The sequence below is a fragment of the Mastigoproctus giganteus genome, chromosome 11 (assembly GCF_048544385.1).
Source record: "Mastigoproctus giganteus isolate SK-2022 chromosome 11, ASM4854438v1, whole genome shotgun sequence".
NCBI lineage: Eukaryota > Metazoa > Arthropoda > Arachnida > Uropygi > Thelyphonidae > Mastigoproctus > Mastigoproctus giganteus.
The window spans coordinates 121,692,922-121,718,878 of NC_143585.1; the positions used below are offsets into that span (position 1 = coordinate 121,692,922).

Genomic DNA, 25,957 nt, shown 5'->3' on the forward strand with positions numbered 1-25,957 from the left:
CTGATTCACCTGCACATAGTAAGAAAAGGAAAATGATATCTTTGGAGTGTAAACTTAACATTATCAAGGATTTTGATGGCAGAATGAAAATTTATGAATTGGCAAAGAAGTTTGAGCTACCAGAATCCACAGTAAGAACAATCATAAAAGATAAAGAAAGTATTCTCGAAGCTGTGAAAAATGCTCAATCCTTGAACTCAAGCATAATTCGTAAACGCCATGGTATTATTGCTGAGATGGAAACAATGCTGAAATTATGGTGTGATAATCAAGTAATAGTGAAGAATTGTCCAGTTGATCAGAACACTGTGTGCTATCAAGCTAAGCTGATTTTTGAGAGGTTGAAAGAAGAAGCTGGGGAGGCGGGTAAAGATGAAAACTTTGTAGCTAGTAACGGTTGATTCAACCGATTTAAAACTCGCTGTAACTGGCACAGTATCGCGGAGAGTGGAGAGGCGGCAAGTGCTGATAAAGAAGCTGCGTTTTCTTTTCCTGAGACACTCAAGGCTATGATAGAAGAAGGTGACTATAGCAGTGAAACCGTATTTAAAGTGGATGAGACTGGCCTGTTCTGGAAGAAGATGCCTAAAAGAACTTTTATCGCGCGTAAAGAAAAAAACTTTCCAGGCTTTAAGGTTTCCAAAGACCGATTGACAGTGATGGTTGGCGGGAATGCAGCTGGTGACTACAAGTTAAAACCTCTCTTAATTTATTGCTCTGAAAACCCAAGAGTTTTAAAAAATATATCTAAAATTAGCTTACCAGTGATTTGGAAGTCAAATCATAAAGCTTGGATACCAGCTTCCGTTTTTGAGGACTGGTTTGGTCACCACTTCATACCCGAAGTCGAACGTTATTGCAAGTCTAAACAGATTCCATTTAAAGTGATGCTTCTTATTGACAATGCACCCAGTCACCCTCCTGCCACCCTAATTGATTTCGACCCATGTGTGAAAGTTGTGTTTTTGCCTCCAAACACAACCAGCTTGCTTCAACCGATGGACCAGGGAGTCATCAAAACATTCTAGGCTTACTACATGGCTTACTTACTTCATTCAGACATGCAAACGAGGCGTTCGTTTGCATGTCTGAATGAAGCTATGAGACAAAATAGTGAGATATCTGTTAAAGACTTTTAGAAACAATTCAATGTTTTAGATGCCGTAAGAATCATTGAAGAATCTTGGGATGAAATTAACAAAGAAAACATTGAATGGTGTCTGGAAGAAACTTTGTCTATTTTTTTTTCAAAAACGAGACGAAAACAATGCCATAAACTGATCATGTCGCTCATGTGATAGAAGAAGTTGTTAATCTTGCCAGGCAATTAGATTTGGAAGTCAATAGTAATGATGTCAATGAGCTGTTGGATTCACATAGTCAGGAGCTGACATTGAATGAGCTCATAGAGATGCGTGAGCAAAACGTCACTGAAGTGTCCGACACTTCAGACCCGGTTCCACCAGAAAAGCACATGACAATTGCAAGCTTGACAGAAGGTCTCAGCTCAGTTGAAAAGGGATTAAAAATTTTAGAAAACATAAAGACTCCAACGAAGAACGCGTTATAGCTACAAAGCAAGGAATAAAAAATTATTAGCTTGCGACGAAGAAATTCTACGTGAAAAAAGAAGGCGCTGTGTCGTCAGACGAATTTGTTAGATTTTATGAAGCCATCAACGTCGAAATAACTTTTTTACGTAACTCATTTATTTTTTAATACATATTTTGTATTAATATGTATAAAGAACTGCAATTTTATTAAATATTTTTCTTCTAAACTAGCGTTTTTGTTAGTCCTTGAACCCAATTAAACAAAATTTATATGTATTTATAGGCGCCTCCGTAGCCAGGTGGGCAGGAGCAGCACGTAGCACACACTTCTTGATTAGACCGGGGTTCGAGCCCGTGACCACCAAATACGGAGGATGCGGAAAGGTCAGGGAATGACCACCGCATATCCCCGGAGCAATATGGCCTTAGTTGCTAATGCTCCTAAAAACCAAATAACAACAACAACAATATGTATTTATATGCAAAGTTGTACTCCGACTTACACGAATTCGACTTAAGTGATTTTCGTTGGACCCACCTATCGCGTAACTTCGGGGTATTACTGTACAGTGAATAAACAACAGTTGTTGATTTAAATTTATGCAAATGCTGCTTCAGTTCTCATACCCAGTTCAAGTGTTTCAATGTCTGTCTGTCTGATACAGATATCTTTTACTTAAAAAATCAAGATCCCATTCTACACATCCCTCTTCAATTTATCCAGTTGCACTAGTATCTCAAATTAGATGAGCTCTGACTACAGAGAAGAATGGAGCAGAGTAGCATCGTGATTGAGCCATATTCATTTACAGATATCAAGAGGAATGTCATCCAAAAGTATAGGAAGGTCAGGTTGGAGAAATTGGAGATATGTAACAGTTGTCTTACTATGGAGAAGTTGAGGGCATTGAATTTTATCACCAGTGATACCAGCCCAGATGTTTAACCTGAATTAGTGCAGTTAATGAGAAGCACACATCATTTATTGGTCTCATATATTGAGGTCAGTAATGTCCATTTTTTGTCTCATACCACTGCCCCGAAGGAGGAGGAAATGTTGTTCATTCAAGGTACCAGACTAAGGTACCTTGTACCTTGTACCAGCACCTAACAAGTGCCTTTTTTAATTTATTCTATAAAAACTTTTGGGTGTTTTTGAACTGGCCATGGATTATACATACCCATGTTTCTGCTTTCATTAAAGGATTGTAATACTTACTGTATGGATCTTTTTATTTTTTTATCACTTGTTATTGTTTATACGCTGGCAAAATCACCAGGTCAGAGGAATTTACAGTAAATCACGAATACAGTCTTTAATTGTATTTAGCAGTCGTGGGCTTGAACTACAGTCTGCTCAAAGAGTCTGCTGTTTTCAAAAAAAAGTATCAGTCAAAAAGTAGACTTGAACTATTATTCTGATCCATTTTCCAGTTGCAAAGACCAGTTAAGCATATTGAAATTTTAAATGTATGCACGTGCGTATATTTCTGCTTATTATATGTACAAATATTTCTGAAAAAATTAAACAATATCTGTACATATTAGATAAAATTCTACACTTCAGTTCTCATATTTCTTCAAAATTTTATTTCAGTTTTGGCACACTTCACAATACTTTGCTTCCCATAGAGTAGAATCCATCTTGAATGAATACGTTACATTTCTGCTTTTTTACTACATATAAACAATAACAAAATCTTTCAAAAACAACTCCTTTGTGGCCATAGATGTTTACTTAACTTTTTGGGAATGGATTGAACTAATCTTAAATGTTAAACAAATGCAGACTTCAAAACTTTATATCAAAGTCAGTTTCCATGGAGCTTTTCATACAAATGGAAAAAATATTACACATTTGCATGGCACCTGATAGGTGCTTGCATTGAATTACTCAATGAAAACCATAAGTAAAAAATTCAAGAACTATTGCAATAAAAGTTTGACTGTGTTTAGGAAGCTAGAAATAACTTCCGATTTTTAATTAATCATCAATTAAAGGGTAATGCGAAAGCATTATTTTTTAAAGGCACCTGCCAGTTGCCATGCCACCACCCTCGAATTAAAACTTGAATCTGCTTATTTCTCAATGGAAAATTGAAAAGAAAAATCAGCACACAATATATTATGTGAATATATTATATATTCAGAAACAGAAGTAGATTGATCTTCCAGACTTTTGACCAATCTTTAAAGTCCAGTTCAGACTGGACAGAATTAAATATTTTTCAGTCTTTGTAATTGTGTAATAGTTGCTGTTATTATACACACAAATTGTATAATACCTTTAGTAATAGTTACTGCTCTGTTTATTTATTTATTTATTTATTCAATTGTATAAATAAGGTAAATTCAGTAAAATCTATATGTATAAGGTAATTTTATACAGAAACATCCATGGCCACACTGCTTAGCTCCTTTATTAGGACTATGGATGTTTTGGCCACATGTGATAATATATAAAAATATGCTCAAAGAGGTCATATGGTGTGAAGTTTGTGCAAGCATCCTAGAGCTGTGTGACCCAACTAGTGTTCCAGTCAGTTCACTGACAATGGGAAAGCACATTATTTCTGGTGTGCATTTATCAAATTCTGCATCAAAGAGGACAGCTATACTTGTCAAGTTTTCGAAAACAAGTGTCATTCAAATCTACTGAATGGAAAAATGCCCAGAGAACATCTGTGAACAGATACACCTGCAGCCGATAATGTAAGGTGATGGAGCAAGGTGCTTGATGTTTAAAGCAGCTTGTCAAAGTAATTATACCAAACAACATAACAGTTAACCTCTGCATTTAATTCCAGAACATTACACGCCATCAGTACCCCCACCATGTGAAGAATCTGACAAAGAATGCATTACAGGACTAGGAGACCTTTAAGAAAAACTCACCAATCTTGAACACCATTTGGAAAATACACATCTGGCATTTGCCAGATGTGCAAAGGATTGATGCAGGAGGACCGTAGGAAAATCACATTGAGGTTTCAACGTACACTTGACAGCAACTATTGTAGGAGTGCACATATGGAGAAAATCACGAGGCACTGGAACTATTCTGTTGTATATGAATATATGTTGTATATGTTGTACATAAACTCTAATGTAGTGCATCCAGTTGACATTGGTGGCCAGTGTAATGTTGAGTCAGTTTGGTGTGACATAAACACTAGGAAAACCAAGTTGAGAGTAGGAGTATGTTATAGACCTAATGACACTGATGAGTACAATGAACAACTGTACAGGAAAATAGAGTGGGCCAGTAAATCAGATTGTCTTATAATGGAGGATTTTAACTTCCCAGATATTGACTGGAATTTGTAGATTGGCCACTCACACACTAGCAAAGCTTTTGTGGATTTACTGGATGACCGTTTTCTACAGCAGCATATGCGAGAGGCAACCAGTGGATGTAATACTCTTGATCTGATTATCAGCGGTGATTATTCATACATTAAGAATCTGCAGAAAAAAGGAACCACTAGGTGGCAGTGATCACAGTGTACTCATGTGGGATTTAATTAAAGGTGTAACAATGATCATGATAAAGGGAAGGGATTTTGCTTTCATAAAGGTGACTATGGTGGTCTCAGGCATTCTTTAACTTCTATACTGTGGGACCAACTGGTGATATTACCAACAGCAAATTCTGAATGGGAAGCATTCAAGGAAGTAATCTTGGATGCTACTAGACTTTTCATACCAACTAAGAAATACTGTTCAAGATTTAGGCCTAAATGGATGTCAGACAAACTAATGAGGCTCATGGCAGAGAAGAAAAATGCATGGGATGCATATAAATTATCAGGTGACAGAGGCTTCTGTGTCACATTAGGAATTCTGTAGGGAAGCGGAGGACAGAAGCTTATTAAACTCTAACAGGGAGCTAAATGATTATGTAGTAACTGAAAGCAAATCGGAGGAGAAATTGTTGAAGTTAAACATAAGAAAGTAACCTGGGGTAATTGAAGAACCCTGTGAGGATTTGGATGCATAGTGATTTCTTGCTTGCACCGACCAAGTGAAAAGAACTTAATTAGTAAGTGAGAGAGTAAACACAGTAACATATAAGAAAAAAATGACACAAGGCACTGATATTTAGGAGATAATATATATTAAATTTACCAAATACAGAACATGCATAGAAGCTTTCAGCTACTGTATGTAGCTTTTTTCAACTAATTGAGCACTGGCAAGCGGTTGTTTTTATGTGCTGTAGCTGACCTTCGAATACGTAAGCACGCAAGGTCATGGAGGAGGGGTGTGTGGTTTACAGCAGGTAGTTGTGAATGGTGATGCAGGCTAGGGAGAGGGGGGACTGTTGAGATGGGTGACTGCCATCATAGTTGGCTCCGAGCTCGTGGATTATGAGAGGCTCAAAGATTGGATATATGCGGTTGCCATGGTCAGTGTTGATCGTATTCCTGGTGATACTGATGTGTGCTGATTCCAGCCAATGACAGATCCTGAAATTGCATGAGAAGCCTATGATTTTTGCGTCCTTGGGTGTGATATCATGGCTCCCCTGCCAATAGTGAGCAGCTAGTGCTGAATGGGTAAAGTCAGCTTTGGTGATGGCAGTCTGGTGGTCCCTCAGCCGGTCTTCCAACAATGGATGGCCTCCCCGATGTAGCTTGTGGTACAGTATGCGGTAATGATCCCGCTCCACTTCACGGGGAAATCGGTGTTTTCAGAAGATGGTATGTAGATTGGAGTTTCGTTCTGGGTGTTTGAACGGTGTGGATGTTGTAACTGCGAAGGATTCTGGCTATGCTGTGCACTAGAGCAGGGTAAAATGGAATGCGTGTGACGCCTGTGAAACCGGAAGTGTCAGGTTGTCAGGCATCTGATGAGGAGTGTCAGTTCTGTGACAGAATGATGTCCGTAGTTCCTAGTAGTTGAGGGTCTGCTCAGGGTAGCCGCATTTTCTGAGGTCTGACTTGACTCTGTATTTCTTCGCGTGTGCCGGTAGTGTTGGAGCAGTGTGTCCAAGCCCTGTTCGTTAGTGAATGGGTGATGCTATGAAGTTGTGCATTGGAGTGACAGGAATGGTAGTTGGTGTAATGTCCGGCATTATGTGGATTTCTGATTTACTGACGTTGTGACCTGTGAACCCTCTCTTTAACCACACATCTAAAAACGGATGGGCCTGGTCCTTCTCGGTTTCCATCATGAATTTTAAAAAAGGTAATTTGCTATTGAGATAGCCTAGAAATGTCATCTCGGAGCCTCTGGGGAGTATGGTGAGGATATCATCCATATATCTATGCCAGAGGGTGATTAGAAAGGGAATCTGTTTCGAACTCTTCCACGACCAGGTTTGCCAGGTGAGGACTGATGGGAAAGCCCATGGCAAGGCCTCGGGTTTGTTTATGTCCAGTGCTCTCAAACATGAAGATGGAATGGTTGAGGCATAGCTGTGTTGCTTCACAGATATCTGATACAGAAAGTTTGGTCTTATCTCATAAGGTATGATCGCCTTCCAGTCGATGGCAAACATAGTCTATTGCATAAGAGATGGGGATGCATGTATAAGGAGGTGATGTTGTAGGATACGAGCAGGTCTAGGTTCATTGATGCTGTGGTTCTTTAATCATTGTATAAGTTCCTGGCTGGATTGGATGGCGAAGTCTGTCCGGCCTACCAGCAGCTTGAAGAGGTTTGAAATGAAGCGTGCCAGTTCGTGGGGCTGCTTCTACGGGCTACCATAAACGAGACATTCCCTTGCGCCCCATCATTTCAGGCAGAGGCATCCCCACCACTGCGCGCCATCATTTCAGGCAGAGGCAATCCCACCACTTCGAAGCAAGCTACATCAGGGAGGCCATCCGTAGTTTGGAAGACCGGCTGAGGGACTACCAGACCGCCATCACTAAAGCTGACTTTACCCATTCAGCATTAGCTGCTCACTGTTGGCTGGAGAGCCATGATAACATACCTAAGGATGCAAAAATCATAGGCTTCTCGTGCAATTTCAGGATCTGCCTTTGGCTGGAATCAGCACAGATCAGTGTCACTGGGAATACGATCAACAGGGACCATGGCACCCACATCCGATCTTTGAACCTCTCATAGTCCACAAACTCGGAGCCGCCTATGACGGCAGTCACCCATCTAAACTGTCTCCCATCCTGCTTCTCCCCTCCCTCCCTCCCTCCCTTTTCCTGATCTCTTCCTTCCTCGCCCACATCACTGTTTGCAACTACCCGTAAACCACACTCCCCTCCTCCGTGACCTTGCGTGCTTGCGTACTCAAAGGTTAGCTACAGCACATAAAAACAACTGCTTGTATGTGCTCAATTAGTGGAAAAAGGCTACATACAGTAGCCGAAAGCTTCTATGTATGTTCTGTATTTGCTAAATTTAATATATGTTATCTCCTAAATATCCTGTGTCTTGTGTCAGTTTTTTATTGGTTACTGTGGTTACTCTCTCACTTACTAATTAAGTTCTTTTCCCTTGGTCGGTGCAAGCAAGAAATCACTGTGTAACTTGGAATGGATGGGATCTATCCAGATATTAATGGAGGCAAACTCTTAGCCATAATTATGAGAGCAACTTTGGACTTAGGGTAGGTCCCCACTGATTAGAGATGTACAAATGTATCCCCAATTCACAAAGGGGGATCAAAGAGTGTCATGAGTAATTACAGACTTGTTAGTTTAACCTCTGTTCTGGGGAAAAATAACAGTATTGCAAGTTCACTCTAGACAAGACTGCAGTATAATTCATACACAGCATAGGTTCGTTAAGGGGAAGTCATCTCTGACCAATTTGTTTGGATACTATGATGTGGTCACAAAGTAACTGGATGCAAAAAATAATTTTCATGTCATATACTTGGATTTCTGGAAAGCTTTTGATACTGTTGCACATAGAAGACTACTGTACAAATTGGAGCAGTATGGTATTAAGGACAAGTTGCTACAGTGGATGAAAGGGCGGTTGAGTGGGAGACAACAGAGAGTGGTAATCAGTGGACACTGCTCTTCATGGACTAATGTTATTAGTGGGAGCCCCCAGGGTTTGGTGTTTGGCCCATTGTTGATTTGTATATTTATCAATGATATTGATGAAGGTATATCTGGCTTAATGTCCAAGTTTGCAGATGATACAAAGGTTGAAAGGGTTGTTAATGGCAGTATACTACTCAACTGGATCTAGAAAAGCTGGGCAGATGGGCTGAGAAGTGGCAACTTATGTTTAACATTGACAGATGCAAAGTACTGCATATGGGTAGAAGTAATCCAGAGAAACGTACTAACTGTGTGATACTACACTCAGGGTTGTAGAGAACAAAAAAGACCTGGGGTTAATTGTGTAGACAGATATGAAGTTTTCTGTATAATGCAGATAGGCTGCCAGAGCAGATCATGGGGTATTGTCAATGATATACAGGAATTTTGCCAGCAGGGATAAGGAGGTGATTATCCCTTTGTATGAGGCATTGGTCTGGAGGCCTCATTTTAGGAAGGATGTTGAGTTGCTTGAGCGTTTACAGAGAAGGGCAACAAGATTGGTGAGGGGGAACAAAATGGTCCTCTTACCAAGAAAGGCTTAAGTTCTGCAAATTGTAGCATCTAGAGACTAGGCACCTGCGATATGATCTGATTGAAGTGTATAAGGCCTTGAATGGTTTGAGCACGCTCACTGCTGATGGGATTCTACTTCTTGCTCAGATTAAAAACCTGGGGGGCATAAACTTAAATTGAGGAAAGACAGTTGTAGAATAGATGTGCAGAAATTTGCCTTTAGCCAGCAGGTAGGTGATTGCTGGAAAACTTCCATCTGTCGTTGTGGAAGTTGATAGCTTAAATAAATTCAAGGAGGAACTGGACAAACCTTTGGAGAGATTGGATGAATGAAATGGGAAGTGTTTTTTTTTTTTTTTTTTTGTTATTATTATTATTATTATTTCGTATGGCAAAAATGAGGATACATTTGTAACAAACAATGTCAAAAAAATAAATAAATAAATTACAATAAGCCTAAAAACAATATTTACAGAAAAAAATTATAAGTAACATTTGATGAATTAAAATGTAATGTCCAGTTTATTCAGCCACTTAATAGCATCATCAGTAACACTATGTAGATCTTGGATGGAGCCTTCAAATCTCCTCTTTGGGCACTCCGAGATGACATGCTGGATGGTCTGGGGCACGTTGTCACAGTCGCAGAATGGGTTTTTAGTTTTTCCCCACTTATTTTTTTTTGTTTTTTTTGGTTGATGCTGTATAAGCTTGTGTTCTTGCATCATTTGCCTCATTGCATCATTAACATCATATGCTAATGCTATTACAGACTGCTATAGAAGGTGTAATGGTGTAGGATGTACCAATCCTACTGGAGAGCACTTTGAAGGCCAGAGCAGATTTGAACATTTGAAGATCAAGTTGTTATTGTTGGGTTTTAGGCACATTAGTGGCAAATCAGGTGCAGCTGGTTATGTTGCATGGTTACCCTGTGGGTAGGGATACTTTCAAGGTGGCAGTGCAACCATCTACCACTCTAAAAAAAAGAGTGGTTTGAAGAAGAAACACAGGGAATACTTATGTGTGGGCACTCTAAGAATCAAGGACAGTTTTGTTACATTGGTTCAGTGCCATTTGGGTAGGGGTGCTTTGCCATTGTGTGGATTATTTAATTTTTATTTCAAAAGGGCGCCAAATGCCTGATTTGCCTAGGATGCAAAATTATCTCAAGACAGCACTGCATTAGTTGTTCAGTAATCCTTTTATCATTTTTAAAGATCCTGTTGACTCTATACCATGTCATCCTGCACCAACAGCATACCAACTGGTGTGCCATCAGTTCAGTACAAAATGCTAGACTTTTCTAACATAATATCTCATGTCCTAATAAAGAAGCCAGGCAATGGTGTATATGCCCATCATGATATCTATCATTTTATTATTGATCACATATTTAATGTAATACATTAATGTATTCTTTTAGGTTGAAATGTACAGGTGCTTCCGGCCCGGTGACATTGTCTTAGCACGTGTTGTATCCTTTGCATTTTGGTTTTATTTTTAATTAAAAAGATTTCTAAAGCTCGTCTTTCTGATGTAATGTGCTTTCCTTTTTTTTTTTTTTTTTTTTTTTTTTATCAATAGAAGTAGATTTTTGGTATTTGAAGAATGATCCTAACAAACCAAGATATTTTTTTAGCTTTTAATATACCCATTAAAAAATTTCAGCAAGAAAATTTATATAGGACTCTGTTGTAGGTTATGGTTTAAATACTTGAACTAAAAGCATTTCACATATGTGAAGGTTTTATAATCATATTGTTAATAGTTTCTGCAAATTTTAATCTTTAATTTAACTTTAATCTAAATGGCGTTGTCAGATTACCTTCAGTTAACCTTATTTTGTAAACAGTTATTACTTGACTTGTAGTCTGTTAACAATAAATAGATTCTAAAACTTTGCACAGGTGAAGTGCTTTTTTGTTCAAGTATTTAGATCAAAGATAAACTGTGCAATATGTCATTCAAATATTATATTAGGTTATGGTTTCTTGATCATGTAACTAAAGATTAAGATGTAAATTCACTCTCTCTAAAACCACTGAAGTAAACGTTTTAGTTTTGGTTAATTGTGTTTTTAATATGTTTGACCACTGTGAAAATATTTCAATTTCATAGTCAAAGCACCAGAAATCTATGAGCAAGTTACTTTTGATTATTGGCAATTAGAGTTTTGACCTCACCATTCAACAGCTGAGAATCAAATCATTTTTGGACTCATTCAACAGCTGAGAAGCAAATCATTTTGATCCCCCTCTGTAAATTTGGAAAACATTTACACATCTCCAGTCCGTGGGGACCTCCCCTGAGTCCAAGGATGCCCTCATAATCATGGCTAAGGGCATGCTTACTTCCTTTGCCGCCTCCTTTAATATAACTGGATAGATCCCATCCACCCCAGGTGCCTTTCTTAAGTTTAACTTCAACAATTTCCCCTCCACTTTGCTCTCAGTTATTATAAAATCATTTAGCTCCCTACCAGAGTTTTATAAACTTCTGGCATTCCCTTCCCTGAATAACTACTCATGTGTACTCATTCAGTTTGTCAGCTACCTGAGCAGAATCATCAACAATCGAACCATCAATATCAAGTGGACAAATCTAATTGATCCACTTTCATCTAGAGTACATATAAGTAAAGAAGTCTTTACTGTTTTTCTTTTGCATCCTTTGCCAAATATTTCTCATAATCTGCCTTTGTGACTTAATTACAGACTATCTTATATCCATCATAGGCATCTGTGTCTTCTGATAATTTATATGCATCCCATGCATTTTTCTTCTCTGCCATGAGTCTCATTAGTACATCTGACATCCATTTAAGCCTAAACTTTGAACAGTATTTCTTAGTTGGTATGAAAAGCCTAGTATCCAGTTCCAAGATTAATTCCTCAATTGCTTCCCATTTAGAATTTGCTGTTGGTAACATCATCAGTTTGTCCCACTGTATAGAATTTAAAAACTGTCTGAGACCACTGTAGTCTCCTTTACGAAAGCAAAAACCCTTCCTTTTACCCTTGATGGTAGTTACATCTTTGAGTAAATCCCACATCAGTACACTGTGATTACTGCCACCTAGTGGTTCCTTTATTTGCAGTTTCTTAATGCATGAATAATCGCTGCTGATTATCAAATCAAGTGTATTACTTTCTCTGGTTATCTCTCAAGCATGATGCTGTAGAAAACAGTCAGCTAATAAATCCACAAAAGCCTTGCTAATATGGGTGTGACCAACCCACAAGTTTCAGTCAATATCTGGTAAGTTAAAATCCCCCATTATATGGGGGATTTTAACTTATCTTAGACAATCTGATTTACTGGCCCACTCTATTTTTCTGTAGAGTTGTTCATTATACTCATTCCAGTCATTAGGTCTATAACACACTCCTACTCTCAACTTTGCTTTCCCAGTACTTATGTCACACCGAACTGACTCAACACTGCATTGTTCACCCATGTCAACTGGATGCACTTCCTTAGATTTTTTTTTTTTTTTTTTTCTCTTAACTAACAGTGACCCCTCCTCCCTTTCTATGGCATTTCCGTAGCCAGGCGAGTAGGAGCAGCAGTGCATAGCACAAGCTTCTTGATTAGACCTGGGTTCGAGCCCGTGACCACCAAATACAGAGGATGCGGAAAGGTCAGGGAATGACCACCGCATATCCCCGGAGCAATATGGCCTTAGTTGCTAATGCTCCTAAATAACAAACAAACAAACTGTCCTCCCTTTCTATCCCATCTGGACATTGTACTCTCCAAATTTCAATTCTGCATTCCTTGTCTCTGTGTAACATCTCTGATATCCTAACAATATCCATCTGCCTTTGATGTCTTCACCAGCACCTCAGATTCATCAAATTTATTTACTATACTCCTAGCATTGGTGTAGATGCACCTGTTCTTACTCTTAGTTACCCTAACACAACCCATGTATTTACTTGTTCCATGATGACTCCCAGCAGTCCTTGAAATCCCCAGAACCTTGCTTTCCAGGCTGCTGCTCATTACAGTAGAAGCAGTGCGAGAATCCATTGTGATGTATATACTTCATGAGTGAATGTAATTGCCAACTGTTGATTCAGCTTTTCAGCATGTACAAGGTTCTCAAGACTTAAGTCCATTCATATCAAATGGACTGATGTGCTTTGTTCCTTTCCTTCAACATAAGCAAATAATTCTTTACTACTTTTTTTGTACTCTTAGCCAGACTTCTCATAATCTGCCTTACCTAACTCCCTAAATAATTGAATTACAGACTAATTTATACATACTGTAGGATTCACTTTCCCCTGCCAATTTATAGTCATCTCATTTGTTTTTTTGCCCATTAAACTTATCAGGTTATCAAACATTCATGAATTTACTCTCCTGAATACTTCCTATTAGTTGAACCTGCTAAAAAGATGTTTTGAAACATCTAAGCCCGTGGTAACACCCTTATGAAAATGAAAACCCTTCCCTGTAGAGTAGGGTTTTTTTTTTTTATAAATAGATTCCCACATCAATACAATTATTGCCACATTCGGGTTCCTTCACTCGAAGAATTTTAATGCATGGTGAATTGCTCCTTATAATCAGTTCAAAAATATTGCTTTCTCTTGCTACCACTCTAACAAGTTGGTTAGAGCAGTAATTAGTTGGTTGTCATCTAGAAATATACTACTGAGTGAGCTGCCCAATTGATAGTTTCCAGTCCACTCAGTATTTGTCTGTACAATCATTCATGTCTCGGCACTCATTGCTGATTTATTGGAAACACAAGGAGTTGTCTTCTTCAGAAATTCTTCAAGAGTTGTTTGTTTCCAAGACAGTTTTCTTTTTTCTTTTATAAATTTCACGATATACAGCTTGTATCGAACTGTATGAGTAATAATGGTTACCAAAATGAAACTTAGCAATATTGTTAGCATATTTCTCATATTGACTAAATTAACATGTGAACCATCTACTCACAAATATCTACCAACAAAACTAAAAGATTATTAATATAGGTAGTTCCTGACTTTACGAGTTAATTCATTCCTAGCGTGCACTTGTAAAGCGGGAATTTATTTCTCATAGTCATAATGTTAAAAACAGGGGTTACGTTCTCAACAATGAAAATTAGTTAGCTTATTAGTTAATGCTTAAACAATGATTGATTTATCCAAAGAAATAAAACCATAGCTTGTAAAATCAAGCAAATTATAATAAAGAAATTATTTATGACTTACAAATATTAAAGAATGTTTATTCTTCTTCGTCATCAACTAAATGCACAGTCGTTGATCACTCATTGCTGATTTATTGGAAACACAAGGAGTTGTCTTCTTCAGAAATTCTTCAAGAGTTTGTTTCCAAGACAGTTTTCTTTTTTCTTTTATAAATTTCACGATAGCATGCATAAGCATTTTTTAAATCTGTAGCAACTTTCCTAGTACACTCCAAATTTGAATCTTGTGATTCTAAAATCTCGATTGCTTTTCTGTGTGTTAAAAAACTTCATCTAGCTCCTTGAGTGTGAAGGAAGGACCAGGAGTTTCAGTTGTTAAATCTTTCTCAGCTCTTTACATTTTGCTATTTCAAAGAGGTCTTTATTTGTGAGCTTGAAGCAGATCAGTGACATCAGTCGAAGAAATGTCAAGCTGCAATTGGTTAGCAATAGTAACAACCGCATCTATTTCATTTTGTACGATCTCTGCTGGTTCTTGAAATCCTTAAAAATTATCAATAAATTGAGGACACAGTTTATTCCAAACACCCTTCAAGTTCTTCTCTGTAATTTTGTCCCAAGTTTGTTGTATTATTTTAATTGCATCTAAAATATGGAATTCTTTTCAAAATTCTTTAGGAGTTGGGACCTCCTTTCTTATCTGTTGCATTAGCATGTCAAATGTCTCCCGAAGATCACACGAAGTGATGCGAAAACACATCTCACCATAATAACGTAAAACCCACACAATTCCAGCTATCAGTATTTTTGCAAATGGAATAACATCGAGTTTACTGCCCATTTATAATTGATTGCACTAACAGAAAAGGACAATAAACCGGAAAGTGCAAATTGTTTTTATTGTTTTATGATAGTGACCTCCAGAAATGTGCTTTAGAAAAATATCACAAAATTTTCATTATAAAAATAACCTTTTGGAGAGATGAATAGCTTAGTTATATCGCAAAAATTTCAACTTCTGAGGTCTTGGAATGAATAACCAAAAAACAATGTGTTATTGGGTTCACATTACGATACGATGGTGCTTTCACGATACGATGGTGATGATATTTTCATGATACGATGGTGCTTCTGGAACAGATTAATATCATAAAGTGGGGGTACACTATTGTATAGCTACGAGCTAGGTTTGAAATGCAGTATTTATGCAATTGATTCATTTTTTCAATTAATGTTCATATTTTCGATTTTGTTGATACTTGGTGGGGGGGGGACTTGTAAACCCGGGAACTCGTAAAGTGGGAACTGCCTGTACTTTAAATGAAAATTACAAAAATTCTTCAGTGTTAATAAAAGTATCTAACTAAAAATTTCTCTTGATTAACATATTTGCTACTTCTGTTGTTGCTTCTCAGCATTCCGGAAATTAAAGCACAAGATAAACTCTAAAATATAGGCAGCAACAAACATGTTAATACCAACATATTCTGAACTTCTATGAATACTTGAAACTTGTTTAACCAATTTATGCCTAAAGTCAGAATTTTTTATGAATTTTAAAATTATGTGAGAAATAAGGACAAATAAAATCTAATGACATGAGAAATGCAGTTTTATTCATCAAAATATGATTTACAATGAAAATATAGGACACTAGGAAAATACCTTACAAAAACAAATTATTTTATTTAAGTGTTACTGAATATCGTAATCCTTAAAGCATTTTACATATAACCCTCTATTACATTTCTTGCATCTTGTCGTTTTCATGTGACAATGTGCACATCTTGTTTGATTTTCTTCGGGAGCAACCTAATGTGCATGCATGTCAAATCGACTTTCATTCAATGTCTGTTGTGGTCTTCCTTGCTGGCCTTGTTGTGGTGTATTGCAATATCACTAAATAAAATCTTACTATAGCTCTACAAAAACCTAATAGGTCTATTGCATCTTTGCCTTTGCATATTCTATGTAGCTGCCAGGCATTATTCACAGCTATATCGATCAGATATGTAATAAGGATATTTTGAAAACGAAATGCTCAAGGCATAATCCTTATGGGTTTTGATAATTAACTATATAGTATCAGTGTAAATACACCATAGTTAACTCATAAACTTGAGCTACATATGTAGCATAGAGGGCATCGTTTTAATTGTATCTCATATTGTGGTTGCTTCACAACGAGATAGCTCCTATTGCATTACTTCAAATAAATAACGCTTCTCTAGTAGAGAAGACTACTGTTATTTATTTTCAGTGGTACCACCACCCAGACGATCGTTTTGAAGCTATTGGGCTTCATCATCAGTGGGCGGGCAGGTACCCAGGTAATACAACAAGCCATCACAGTTGCAAAGTTATATCCACAATATGAGAGATGCCAAAAGAGTGTGGTAGTAATGTACTTTGAAAACGAAATGCACAAGGCATAATCCTTATGGGTTTTGATAATTAACTATATAGTATCGGTGTAAATACACCATGTCAAAACCCATAAGGATTATGCCTTGTGCATTTCGTTTTCAAAATTGATAATATTGAACAATTCTGTGGCAGTTACACTCCTCAGCATGAATTGTTGAGGAGGCTTCCATCCTGCAGTGGGTTGATAATGGCTGCAGTTTACCTTCTTTTTTTTTTTTTTTTTTTTTTCAATAGAATTTCAGCAAATTTGACAAGATCTCCCCATAACACAAAGCTAATTTCTTTTCCTGCTCCAGTTGTGGGATTTCTTCCTTGATATGGTTCAAACCACACCAAATATCCAAGCAGTGTAGCCCAACAAATCTTGTATCTAAAATGAATTGGTTTTCCACGAATGAACTGTTTACATTCATGTTTTCCAAAGTATTCACACATTGACTTGTCAAAGCTATAAAATTCTTCCAAGGAGGCATACTAAAGAAACTTTTCATTTAGATGATTCATCAGCGGTTTGAGTTTAATAAATTTATCAGAATCATCTAATTTAGTGTTGTCAGCAAAGTGTGAATTTGAAAAGATAGCCTCGAATCTTTCACATCTCATTGCATTAGCAAGAGAATGATGAGTATCAGATGCATTCTCCCAAAACATCCTTCTTCATGCTGAATAATAGCCACTCAACAGCATTATTCCTAAGAAGCACTTCATTTCTTCATTAGTTACCAGCAAGTTTTGATTTTTTTGAAAACCACACCTACTCCTTTCTGTGGCAATTACACGTATTAATCATCATCAAAGAACAATTCAAAATATTGCAATGGTGACAGATTTTGTTTTTTGATTTGTTCCATGTGAACATCTTCTGCTGACCAAGCTGCAATTTTAGGCTCAATGTTTCTCTTTTCTCATTTGTGCTTATGTAGATATTTCTTCCTTGTTTTCTTCAGAGGGGATGTAGATTATTTATCTTCAATTGAAGAATCATCAAAAGCAGCTTGAGCATTAAGCATGTTTCCAGACAAATTATTTATCATTCCTGGACCAGAATCTTCATCAGTAATATTCCTGATTTCATTCTCGGATGGTAATATAGTAATACAAAATTCTTTTTCTTTATCCTTCATGGGTAGAGGGTCATCTTCAGCTGGATCCAAAATGTCATTCAGCTTTGAGAGAATTTTGGATTTGCTGTAGAACTGTTTAGGGTTCATTCTGTTGGGAAAAAAAAAAAAAAAAAATGTATGTATGTGTGAATGTATACATAAGTATGTACATATCTTTGTATGCATGTACATAGGTAAGAATGAATATATCTTGTATTGCATATATGTGTAAACCAAAAGAATCATACGGTTGTAATATCCTTGCCATCAGACATTTTTCTATGCAAATTCCTTGCATCCTAAATATAGAACACTGATTTGTAGAGCCGGAACTAGGGTGGGGTGAGCGGGTTGCCAGCCCCAGGTGCAGCATTTTTAAGGGCGCATTCGACCAGTCAAAAGATTAAGGCCTATTCCCAACACGGATAATAGCTTCTGGTCAACTTGTGTTCTTTGTTTAAAATAAAAATTTTATTAAATGAAATACTGCATTATCTCTGTATGTGCTGCTTGTGATTTTGTGAGAGTGGAAAAAAAAAAAATTATAAATTTGGGATTTATAATCACTTACGGTAAAAAATATTAGGGAGGAACAGTGTTTTACAAATTTTAAAAATAACAGAAAAACTTCAAATGGCCCGTTTTGTGATGTCACGCTTCTGAGCTTTTTGATTTGTCCTCCAGTGTGCTAACCACTGGAGGACAAACAAAATTTTTCAAATATCTGTTGACATTTCAACAGCTGTTTGAAAAATCATGTTTTATCAATTCTGCAGGATATAAAATGTAATCCCTCTACAACTTCTCCCAATTCATTCATGAGTATTGTCTAATACAATCTTATCTAAATATAGAAATAGCGCTATGAATTTTTCTTACCCTGCCTGTAACAGTCACTTCTTGTGAAAGGTCCTTCAAAGCAAGAAAAATTCAATTAAAATAATACACTTTCATTGCATATTTTTAGTTTATGTTATAATGGTAAAAGTACCATATTTTGTAATATTTTGTTTCTATGATTTTATACTAGATATATGGACATAAACTATCTGGTTTTCTAATTTTTTTGTAGTTATATGTATTTTCTTTGTAGTTTATATAGAATTAAATTCTCTGTAGATATAACTGGTAAGTTACTTTTTCTTTGATATTTTTGTTTTGTTATATTCATTGTATTATTTAAATATATTTTATTAATAAATATATGCAAATCGTAGACCCTTACAATAGTAATTTTTATAAATTCATAAACATTGCAGGAGCGTAGAGGGGGGATTTCCCCTGATCTACGGGGGCACAAACTGAAGGAATATCTGTCGCAATCAGGGGCGCTAGGAAGACATGTTGCCCTGGGTGTCGACGACCCTATCTGCATATAATGGGGGCATACTTATAACACTTTTGCCCCATGCGTAGGATTGCCTAGTTCTGGCTCTGCTGATTTGTAAATGCATATCACTGAAGCACATTTCAGTTGGTAAATTTACAACTTATACTGGTTACAATTCAATGCTATTTGATTAAAATAAACATGAAAAAAATGATAATTTGAGAACTGACAAATACTGAAACAATTACCTGTATGAATAGGGTATGTGTGAAAATCAAAACTCAAAAATTCAGTTTATTTGAAAAGCGCTGACAACAAACTTATCACTTAAAATTTGCAAACAACACTGAGTATGTTTTCTCCAAAGACTCCTGGAACATGTGGGCATAGTAGTTTTCCATTTTCTATGAATATTTTTTTAGGCAAACTATATAAAAGACACTAGGTATAAATGGGTTAAGTTGAAGCAGATCTATTTTTGTCCCTTTAACTTCAAATTAACCAGTTTTAGTGTAGATGGCAAATATCTTATGGCCATTAGAGTTAGGTTTCTGTTTCATAAGCATCACAATATACAGGGTGATTCACTACCAGTGCGACAGACTTGCAGGAGGTGTAGGGGGCACAAAGACGAATCGGAATCACATAGCATTGCAGGGTCCGAAATGCCTTCGTCATGCGGTAGAGGACGTTGAATAGGAGGTCGCATGAACAGCGATCCCGCTGGAAGTCAGCATTTGCGAACCGGTTCCCGAGACAGTAGGATGGACAGGTATTCAAACATTGAACTGGCCAACATGCACCTTACGTATGGAGCTGCGGACTGTAATGTGCGTGCCGCTCTGCGCTTGTACCAGGAATGTTTCCCCCACAGGCATGCTCCTCATCATACGATTTTCGCACGTGTGCACAGAAGGTTACGTGAGACTGGTTGTTTCACGAGAGGTACCATGAATCGAGAGTGAACGACGAGGATGCCAGACAATGAGGAGAATATCCTACGTCTTGCAGAAGGCAATCCGAGTACGAGTACTCGAGCGATAGGCCAACGATTGGGTATTTCCCAATCCACTGTATGGAGGATACTGTCAACAAACCAAATGAGTTCATACCATCTGCAATGCATCCAATCATTGGAGCCTGCGGATTATCCACTCCGGAGGACTTTTGCTACTTGGTTTCTTCAACAGAAACAGTTCGCAAATGCTGACTTCCAGCGGGATCGCTGTTCACGCGACCTCCCGTTCAACGTCCTCTTCCGCATGACGAAGGCATTTCGGACCCTGCAATGCTATGTGATTCCGATTCGTCTTTGTGACCCCTACACCTCCTGCAAGTTTGTCGCACTGGTAGTGAATCACAATATATAGTATAATGAAATTCATTATACAATACCTTGGATTATGGTAAATAAACATTGATTTTGCAGACACCCCAGTAAACTTTTCCTTAATTAATATATTGTAGCTTTCAATAGGAGATGCACATTCTTATATGTTGTCCACTGCAGAAAACGAACTTGGAGTTGTGATTGCCCATAGTGAATCAGGTAATGATTTTTTCTCCCCTTTCAGATCATGAATGAAGTTGTTTTAAAAAAAACTTCATTCATGACCTGAAATGCTGCAGGGTTTTCTTTTAATTTTATTTTATTCCATTGGCTTAAATTTTGAAATGAAACTTACTAATCATTAAACCTTTCACCAGAGAGTTTGCTGCATGAGTCGATTTCGAATAATGGCAAACCTGCAAGTTCCCAGATATCGACTGGAATTTGTGGGTTGGTCACTTGCACACTACCAAGACTTTTGTAGATTCATTAGGTGATTGTTTTCTACAGCAGCATGTTCGAGAGGCAACCAGAGGGAGTAATACCCTTGATCTGATTATAAGCAGTGATTATTAACGCATTAAGAATCTGCAGATAAAGGATATACTGGGTGGCAGAGGTCAAAGTGTACTGATTTGGGATTTACTTAAAGATGTAACTACCATCAAGATTAAAGGTTTTTGCTTTTGTAAATGTGACTATGGTGATCTCAGACAGTTTTTTTATTCTATACAGTGGGACCAACTGATAATGTTAACAACAGCAAATTCTAAATGGGAAGCATTCAAGGAATTAATTTTGGAAGCTACTAGGCTTTTTGTACCAAATAAAAATATTGTTCAAGGTTTAGTCCTAAATGGATGTCAGATGAACTAATGAGACTCATGGCAGAGAAGAAAATTGCATGAGATGCAATTAAAGTATCAGGAGCAGAAGCCTATCATAGATATAAGCTAATCTGTATTCAAGTCAGAAAGGAGGTGAGGCAAGCAAATGCAGATTGCGAGAATTTTTGGCAAAGAAAAACAACAAAGACTTCTTTAGTTATGTAAACTCTAGGATGGATCAGATTGGTCCACTTGATATTGATGGTTCAACAGTTGAAGATCCTGCTCAGATAGCTGTCAAACAAAATGAGTATTTTGCATCTACATTCACACATGAGGAATTCTGTAGGGAAGTGGAGACTAGAAGTTTATCAAACTCTAACAGGGAGCTAAATGATTTTGTAATAACTGAGAGTAAAGTGAACAAGAAATAGTTGAAGTTAAACCTAAGGAAGACACCTGGGGTGGATGGGATCTATCCAGTTATATTAAAGGAGGTAAGCAAACCCTTAGTCATTATGAGAGCCTCCTTGGGATTCAGGGGAGGTACCCACAGACTGCAGATGTGCAAATATATCCCCAGTTCACAAAGGGGAATCAAAGGGCAACAAAAGTATTTACAGACCCATTAGTTGACTTCTGTTCCGGAGAAAATAATGGAAAGACTGGTTAAAGAAGAAATGCATGATCATCTAGACAAGACTGCAGTTATCGTTTAGACATCGCATGGGTTTGTTAAGGGAAAATCTTGTCTAACCAATTTGATTGGATACTACGATGTGGTTACAAAGGAACTGGATGCAAAAAATTTTGATATCATATACTTAGATTTCAGGAAAGATTTTGATACTGTTGTATGTGGAAGACTGCTGTACAAATTGGAGTAGTAAGGCATTAATTGCAAGTTTCTGCTATGGATAAAGGGATGGTTGTGTGGAAGAGGACAGAGTGGGATTTAATGGACACTGCTCTTAGTGCACCTGGATGCTATTAGTGGAGTCCCTCAGTGTTCGGCCCATTGTTGTTTTCTGTATTTATCAATGGTATTGAAGATATATCAGGCTTAATGGCCAAATTTATAGATGATACAGAGGTTGGCAGGGATAGTAATGACAGTATACTACTGCAATAGGGTCTAGAAAAGTTGGGTAGATGGGCTGAGAGGTGGCAACCGAAGTTTTACATTCCCAAATGCAAAGTACTGCATATTGGTATCAGTAACCCTAGAGTAACGTACCAGGTGTGTGGTACTACACTCAGGTTAGTGGAGAATGAAAAAAAGACCTAGAGGTACTTGTGCAGGCAAATATGAAGTTTTCTGAGCAGTGCAGACAGGCTGCCTGAGCAGCTTATTTGCGTTTTGTCAATGATATACAGGAATTTTGCTAGCAGGGATAAGGAGGTGATCACCCCTTTGTATAAGGCAATGGTCAGGCCACACCTTGAGTACTGCATACATGTCTGGAGGCCCCATTTTAGGAAGGATGTAGAATTGTTGGGATGAGTACAGAGAAGGACAAGATTGGTAATGGGAACAAAGGGTTGCTCTTACCAAGAAAGGCTTAAGTTCTGCAAATTGCTGCATCTGGAGACTAGGCACGAGCAAGGTGATCTGATTGAGGTGCATAAGGGATTGAATGGTTTGAGCAAGCTCTGTGCTAATGGGATTCCTCCTCTTGCTCAGATTACACATATGAGGAGACATAAATTGAAATTGAGGAAAGAATTGCAGAAAATATGTGCAGGTGTTTGATTTCTGGAACAGACTTCTATCTGTCATTGTGGAAGTTGATAGCTTAAATAAATTCAAGGAAGAACTGGAAAAACTTTTGGAGCGAATGGATAGGTGAAATGGGAAGTTTTCTTCTTTTTGGCTGACACTGTATAAGCTTGCTTTCTTGCATCATATGCCACTACTAATGCTAATGCTATTGCAGTAAAAGTTTGACTATATTTAGGAAGGTAGAAAAATTTTCATATTTTTAATCCATTGATTAATGGGAACGTTATTTTTGAGGAATATCACTCAGGTTACTCACCACTGCCAGGTTAAAATTCTTCAAGTGAAGTAACCACTAGGGTGGCAGTGATCATAATTTATAGATTTAGGATCTATTCAAAAAAAAAACAAAAAAACACCCAACTGTTAAGGATAAAGGAAGGGATTTTGCTTTTGCAAAGGTGTTTACAACTGTATTAGACAGTTCATGGCAATTAGCCTAGAAGCTACCAAGCTTTTCATACGAAGAAATATTGTTGAAGGTTCAGACCTGAATAAATGCCAGATAGACTGATGAGACTAGCGGCAGAGAAGATAAATGTGTTGGATTATTATAAATGATCAAGTGACACAGAAGCCTACAGTAAGTATAAACTGGTATGCCATCAAGATGCTGATGGGTTTTAGTTAGGCTAAGGCATATTGTGGGACGTCTTTGGTTAAGAATGTAAAGAAAGGTAATAGACATTACTTATGTTTATGCTAGAAAGAAGATGAGACCACATTGTTTTGCTTTTTCTTTCGTGGTACCCCTGTCTCCCCCTCTCCTCGGCGCCTCCGTAGCCAGGTGGGAAGGAGCAGCAGTGCATAGTCCACGCTTCTTGATTAGACCAGAGTTCAAGCCCGTCACCACCAAATACGGAGGATGCGGAAAGGTCAGGGAATGACCATCGCATATTCCCGGAGCAATATGGCCTTAGTTGCTAATGCACCTAAAAACCAAATAACAACAACAACCCCCTCTCCTCTTATGTATTAAATTATTATAATTTGCATATTTGTTGAACTTCTTTAATGCAAATTCTCTTTAGTATCCCTTTTCAGTGGTATCTCTATATCATTTAATTTATTTTAAATAATTAACACTAAAAATGTAATATTTAATATTGTAGTATGATACAAATATCAAGCGAAAGTTAATAGAAGAGAAGGCTTGTTACTACTGGGAATGATACAAACATTCATTCCAGGTAAGGCCAAATTTGCCAGGTGCAGTAGTGGAGTTGCTGCAGAGTCATGACGTCATTAGCCCTGGAACAGCTATGCACCAGAGGTTCAGATAACCTAAATCTGGCAGTGAATCCTTGACCTGACAGTAGATAGGCAGTTCTCCTTCTGTACCTTGCAGTTACATTTTGCCTGACTTTTTTGGTTTGAGTGTTTTAGTGTGTGAGTACACAATCTTGCATTCGTAAGAAGATGAGAAGGATAGCAAAATATCTAAAAATATCAAAATATCTAAAGTTTTTCCAAATAATACAGGATATTTTTCTTCCACAGATGGCCAAAAAACAGTTAAGGATCACAATTTCATTTTAAATGTTGTGTTGCAAGATAACTTAATGAGTTCTTTTCCACAAGGCTAATATTTAATGCTACATTTACATTCCACAATGCCATTATGGACTTATATTTTATCATTCATTCTGAAATAGAGATGTAATTTAATTTGCTGGAACTGATGACAGTGTGTTTTCAGTACATAATTCTTAATAGTGGTCAGATGCAATAAATGAAGGTGTTCACTATAACTCTAATGTTCTTAACTGCACAATCGCTCAGTAATGTTTTTAAGAAATTAATTTATTTTTGATGCTTTTTCCTTACATGAATCATCCACATTACCTTCTGAGTCACTCCCTGTGTCAATGTCCTGCTTTTTGGTTGCCTTCCAGCTGCTGTTCGCAGAAGCTGTGAATGATTTCTTCCTAACTTGGTTAATGTGCAGCTGGCACTTCTGCATCTATCTCGATCCAAGTAGCCAGGTAATTTGCTCCAACACTGCCAGTATATTACAAGCAGCCTTTGTTTCGTGTTCTGAAAATGCTGCTAATTCAGGGTTATTAGTAATCTCATTTTTTTCCAGCATTTTTCAGTTGCTGTTGAGCTTACTTTCTTCCACATTGATCCAATATTTTATGCAACTTCTTTCAGTGTTAATGGTTTCAGAAATTCTAGAACTTGAATGTCTAAGTTCACAACACCAGCAAGTAGCTCACCATGATAGTAGGCTTTGAAGGCTTGAATAATGCCCTGATCCACGGGCTGAATGTGTGCAGTTATATTCCTTGGCAGAAATGCAACTCTGATCTTGCCATCTTTTGATTTCAGGATATCAGCCAGAGAATGAGTTGGGCAGTGATAGATCCAACAGTAATAGAGCCTCTTTTTTCAAGTTTTTGGAAAGCAAGTGGTATTGCACCAATGGTATAAACTCATTTTCAAACTGTGAGCAAAAATATCACTTGTCATCTTGAGCGTTGGAGCTATTTTTATAAATCACAGGTATTGATTTCATGACATGCTTAAAACACCAGGGACTTTGACTTTTACAGTTGCACAATGGCTTTAGCTTGCCATTTCTACTCTTGTTTGCACACAGTAACAGTGATTCTCTTTTTTTTGTTAATTTTCGTGCCCACTTTGTTTGGTGCCTTTTTAATATTCTGTGACTTGTCGGGAAGAAGTACAGCACTGTTTTGTCACAGTCGTATAACTGTTAATGAATTCACCATCTTGAATCACATTTCACAGAAATTCAGGAATTACTTCTGCTGCTGTAATGTCACCAAATGCAGATTCCCTTACAAGACTAACCTGGGATATCTCATGACGAGCCTTCCATCTCCAAAGCCAGCCTTCAAGAAGCTTTAAATGTGTCATCTCAATCACTGTTTCCACAAAGTGTAGTTTTCTT

General features: G+C 37.4%; 1 protein-coding gene across 1 annotated transcript in view; it reads left to right on the forward strand.

Annotated features, from left to right (window-relative positions):
• Csl4 (exosome component 1 Csl4) overlaps window positions 1-25,957 on the forward strand; it is a 78,642-nt gene that overhangs the window by 45,536 nt on the left and 7,149 nt on the right. Inside the window, exons 7-8 of the mRNA XM_090384910.1 lie at window positions 10,515-10,565; window positions 20,571-20,652. Of these exons, the coding sequence (XP_090241036.1) occupies window positions 10,515-10,565; window positions 20,571-20,652 (133 nt within the window). The remainder of the gene's footprint in view (window positions 1-10,514; window positions 10,566-20,570; window positions 20,653-25,957) is intronic.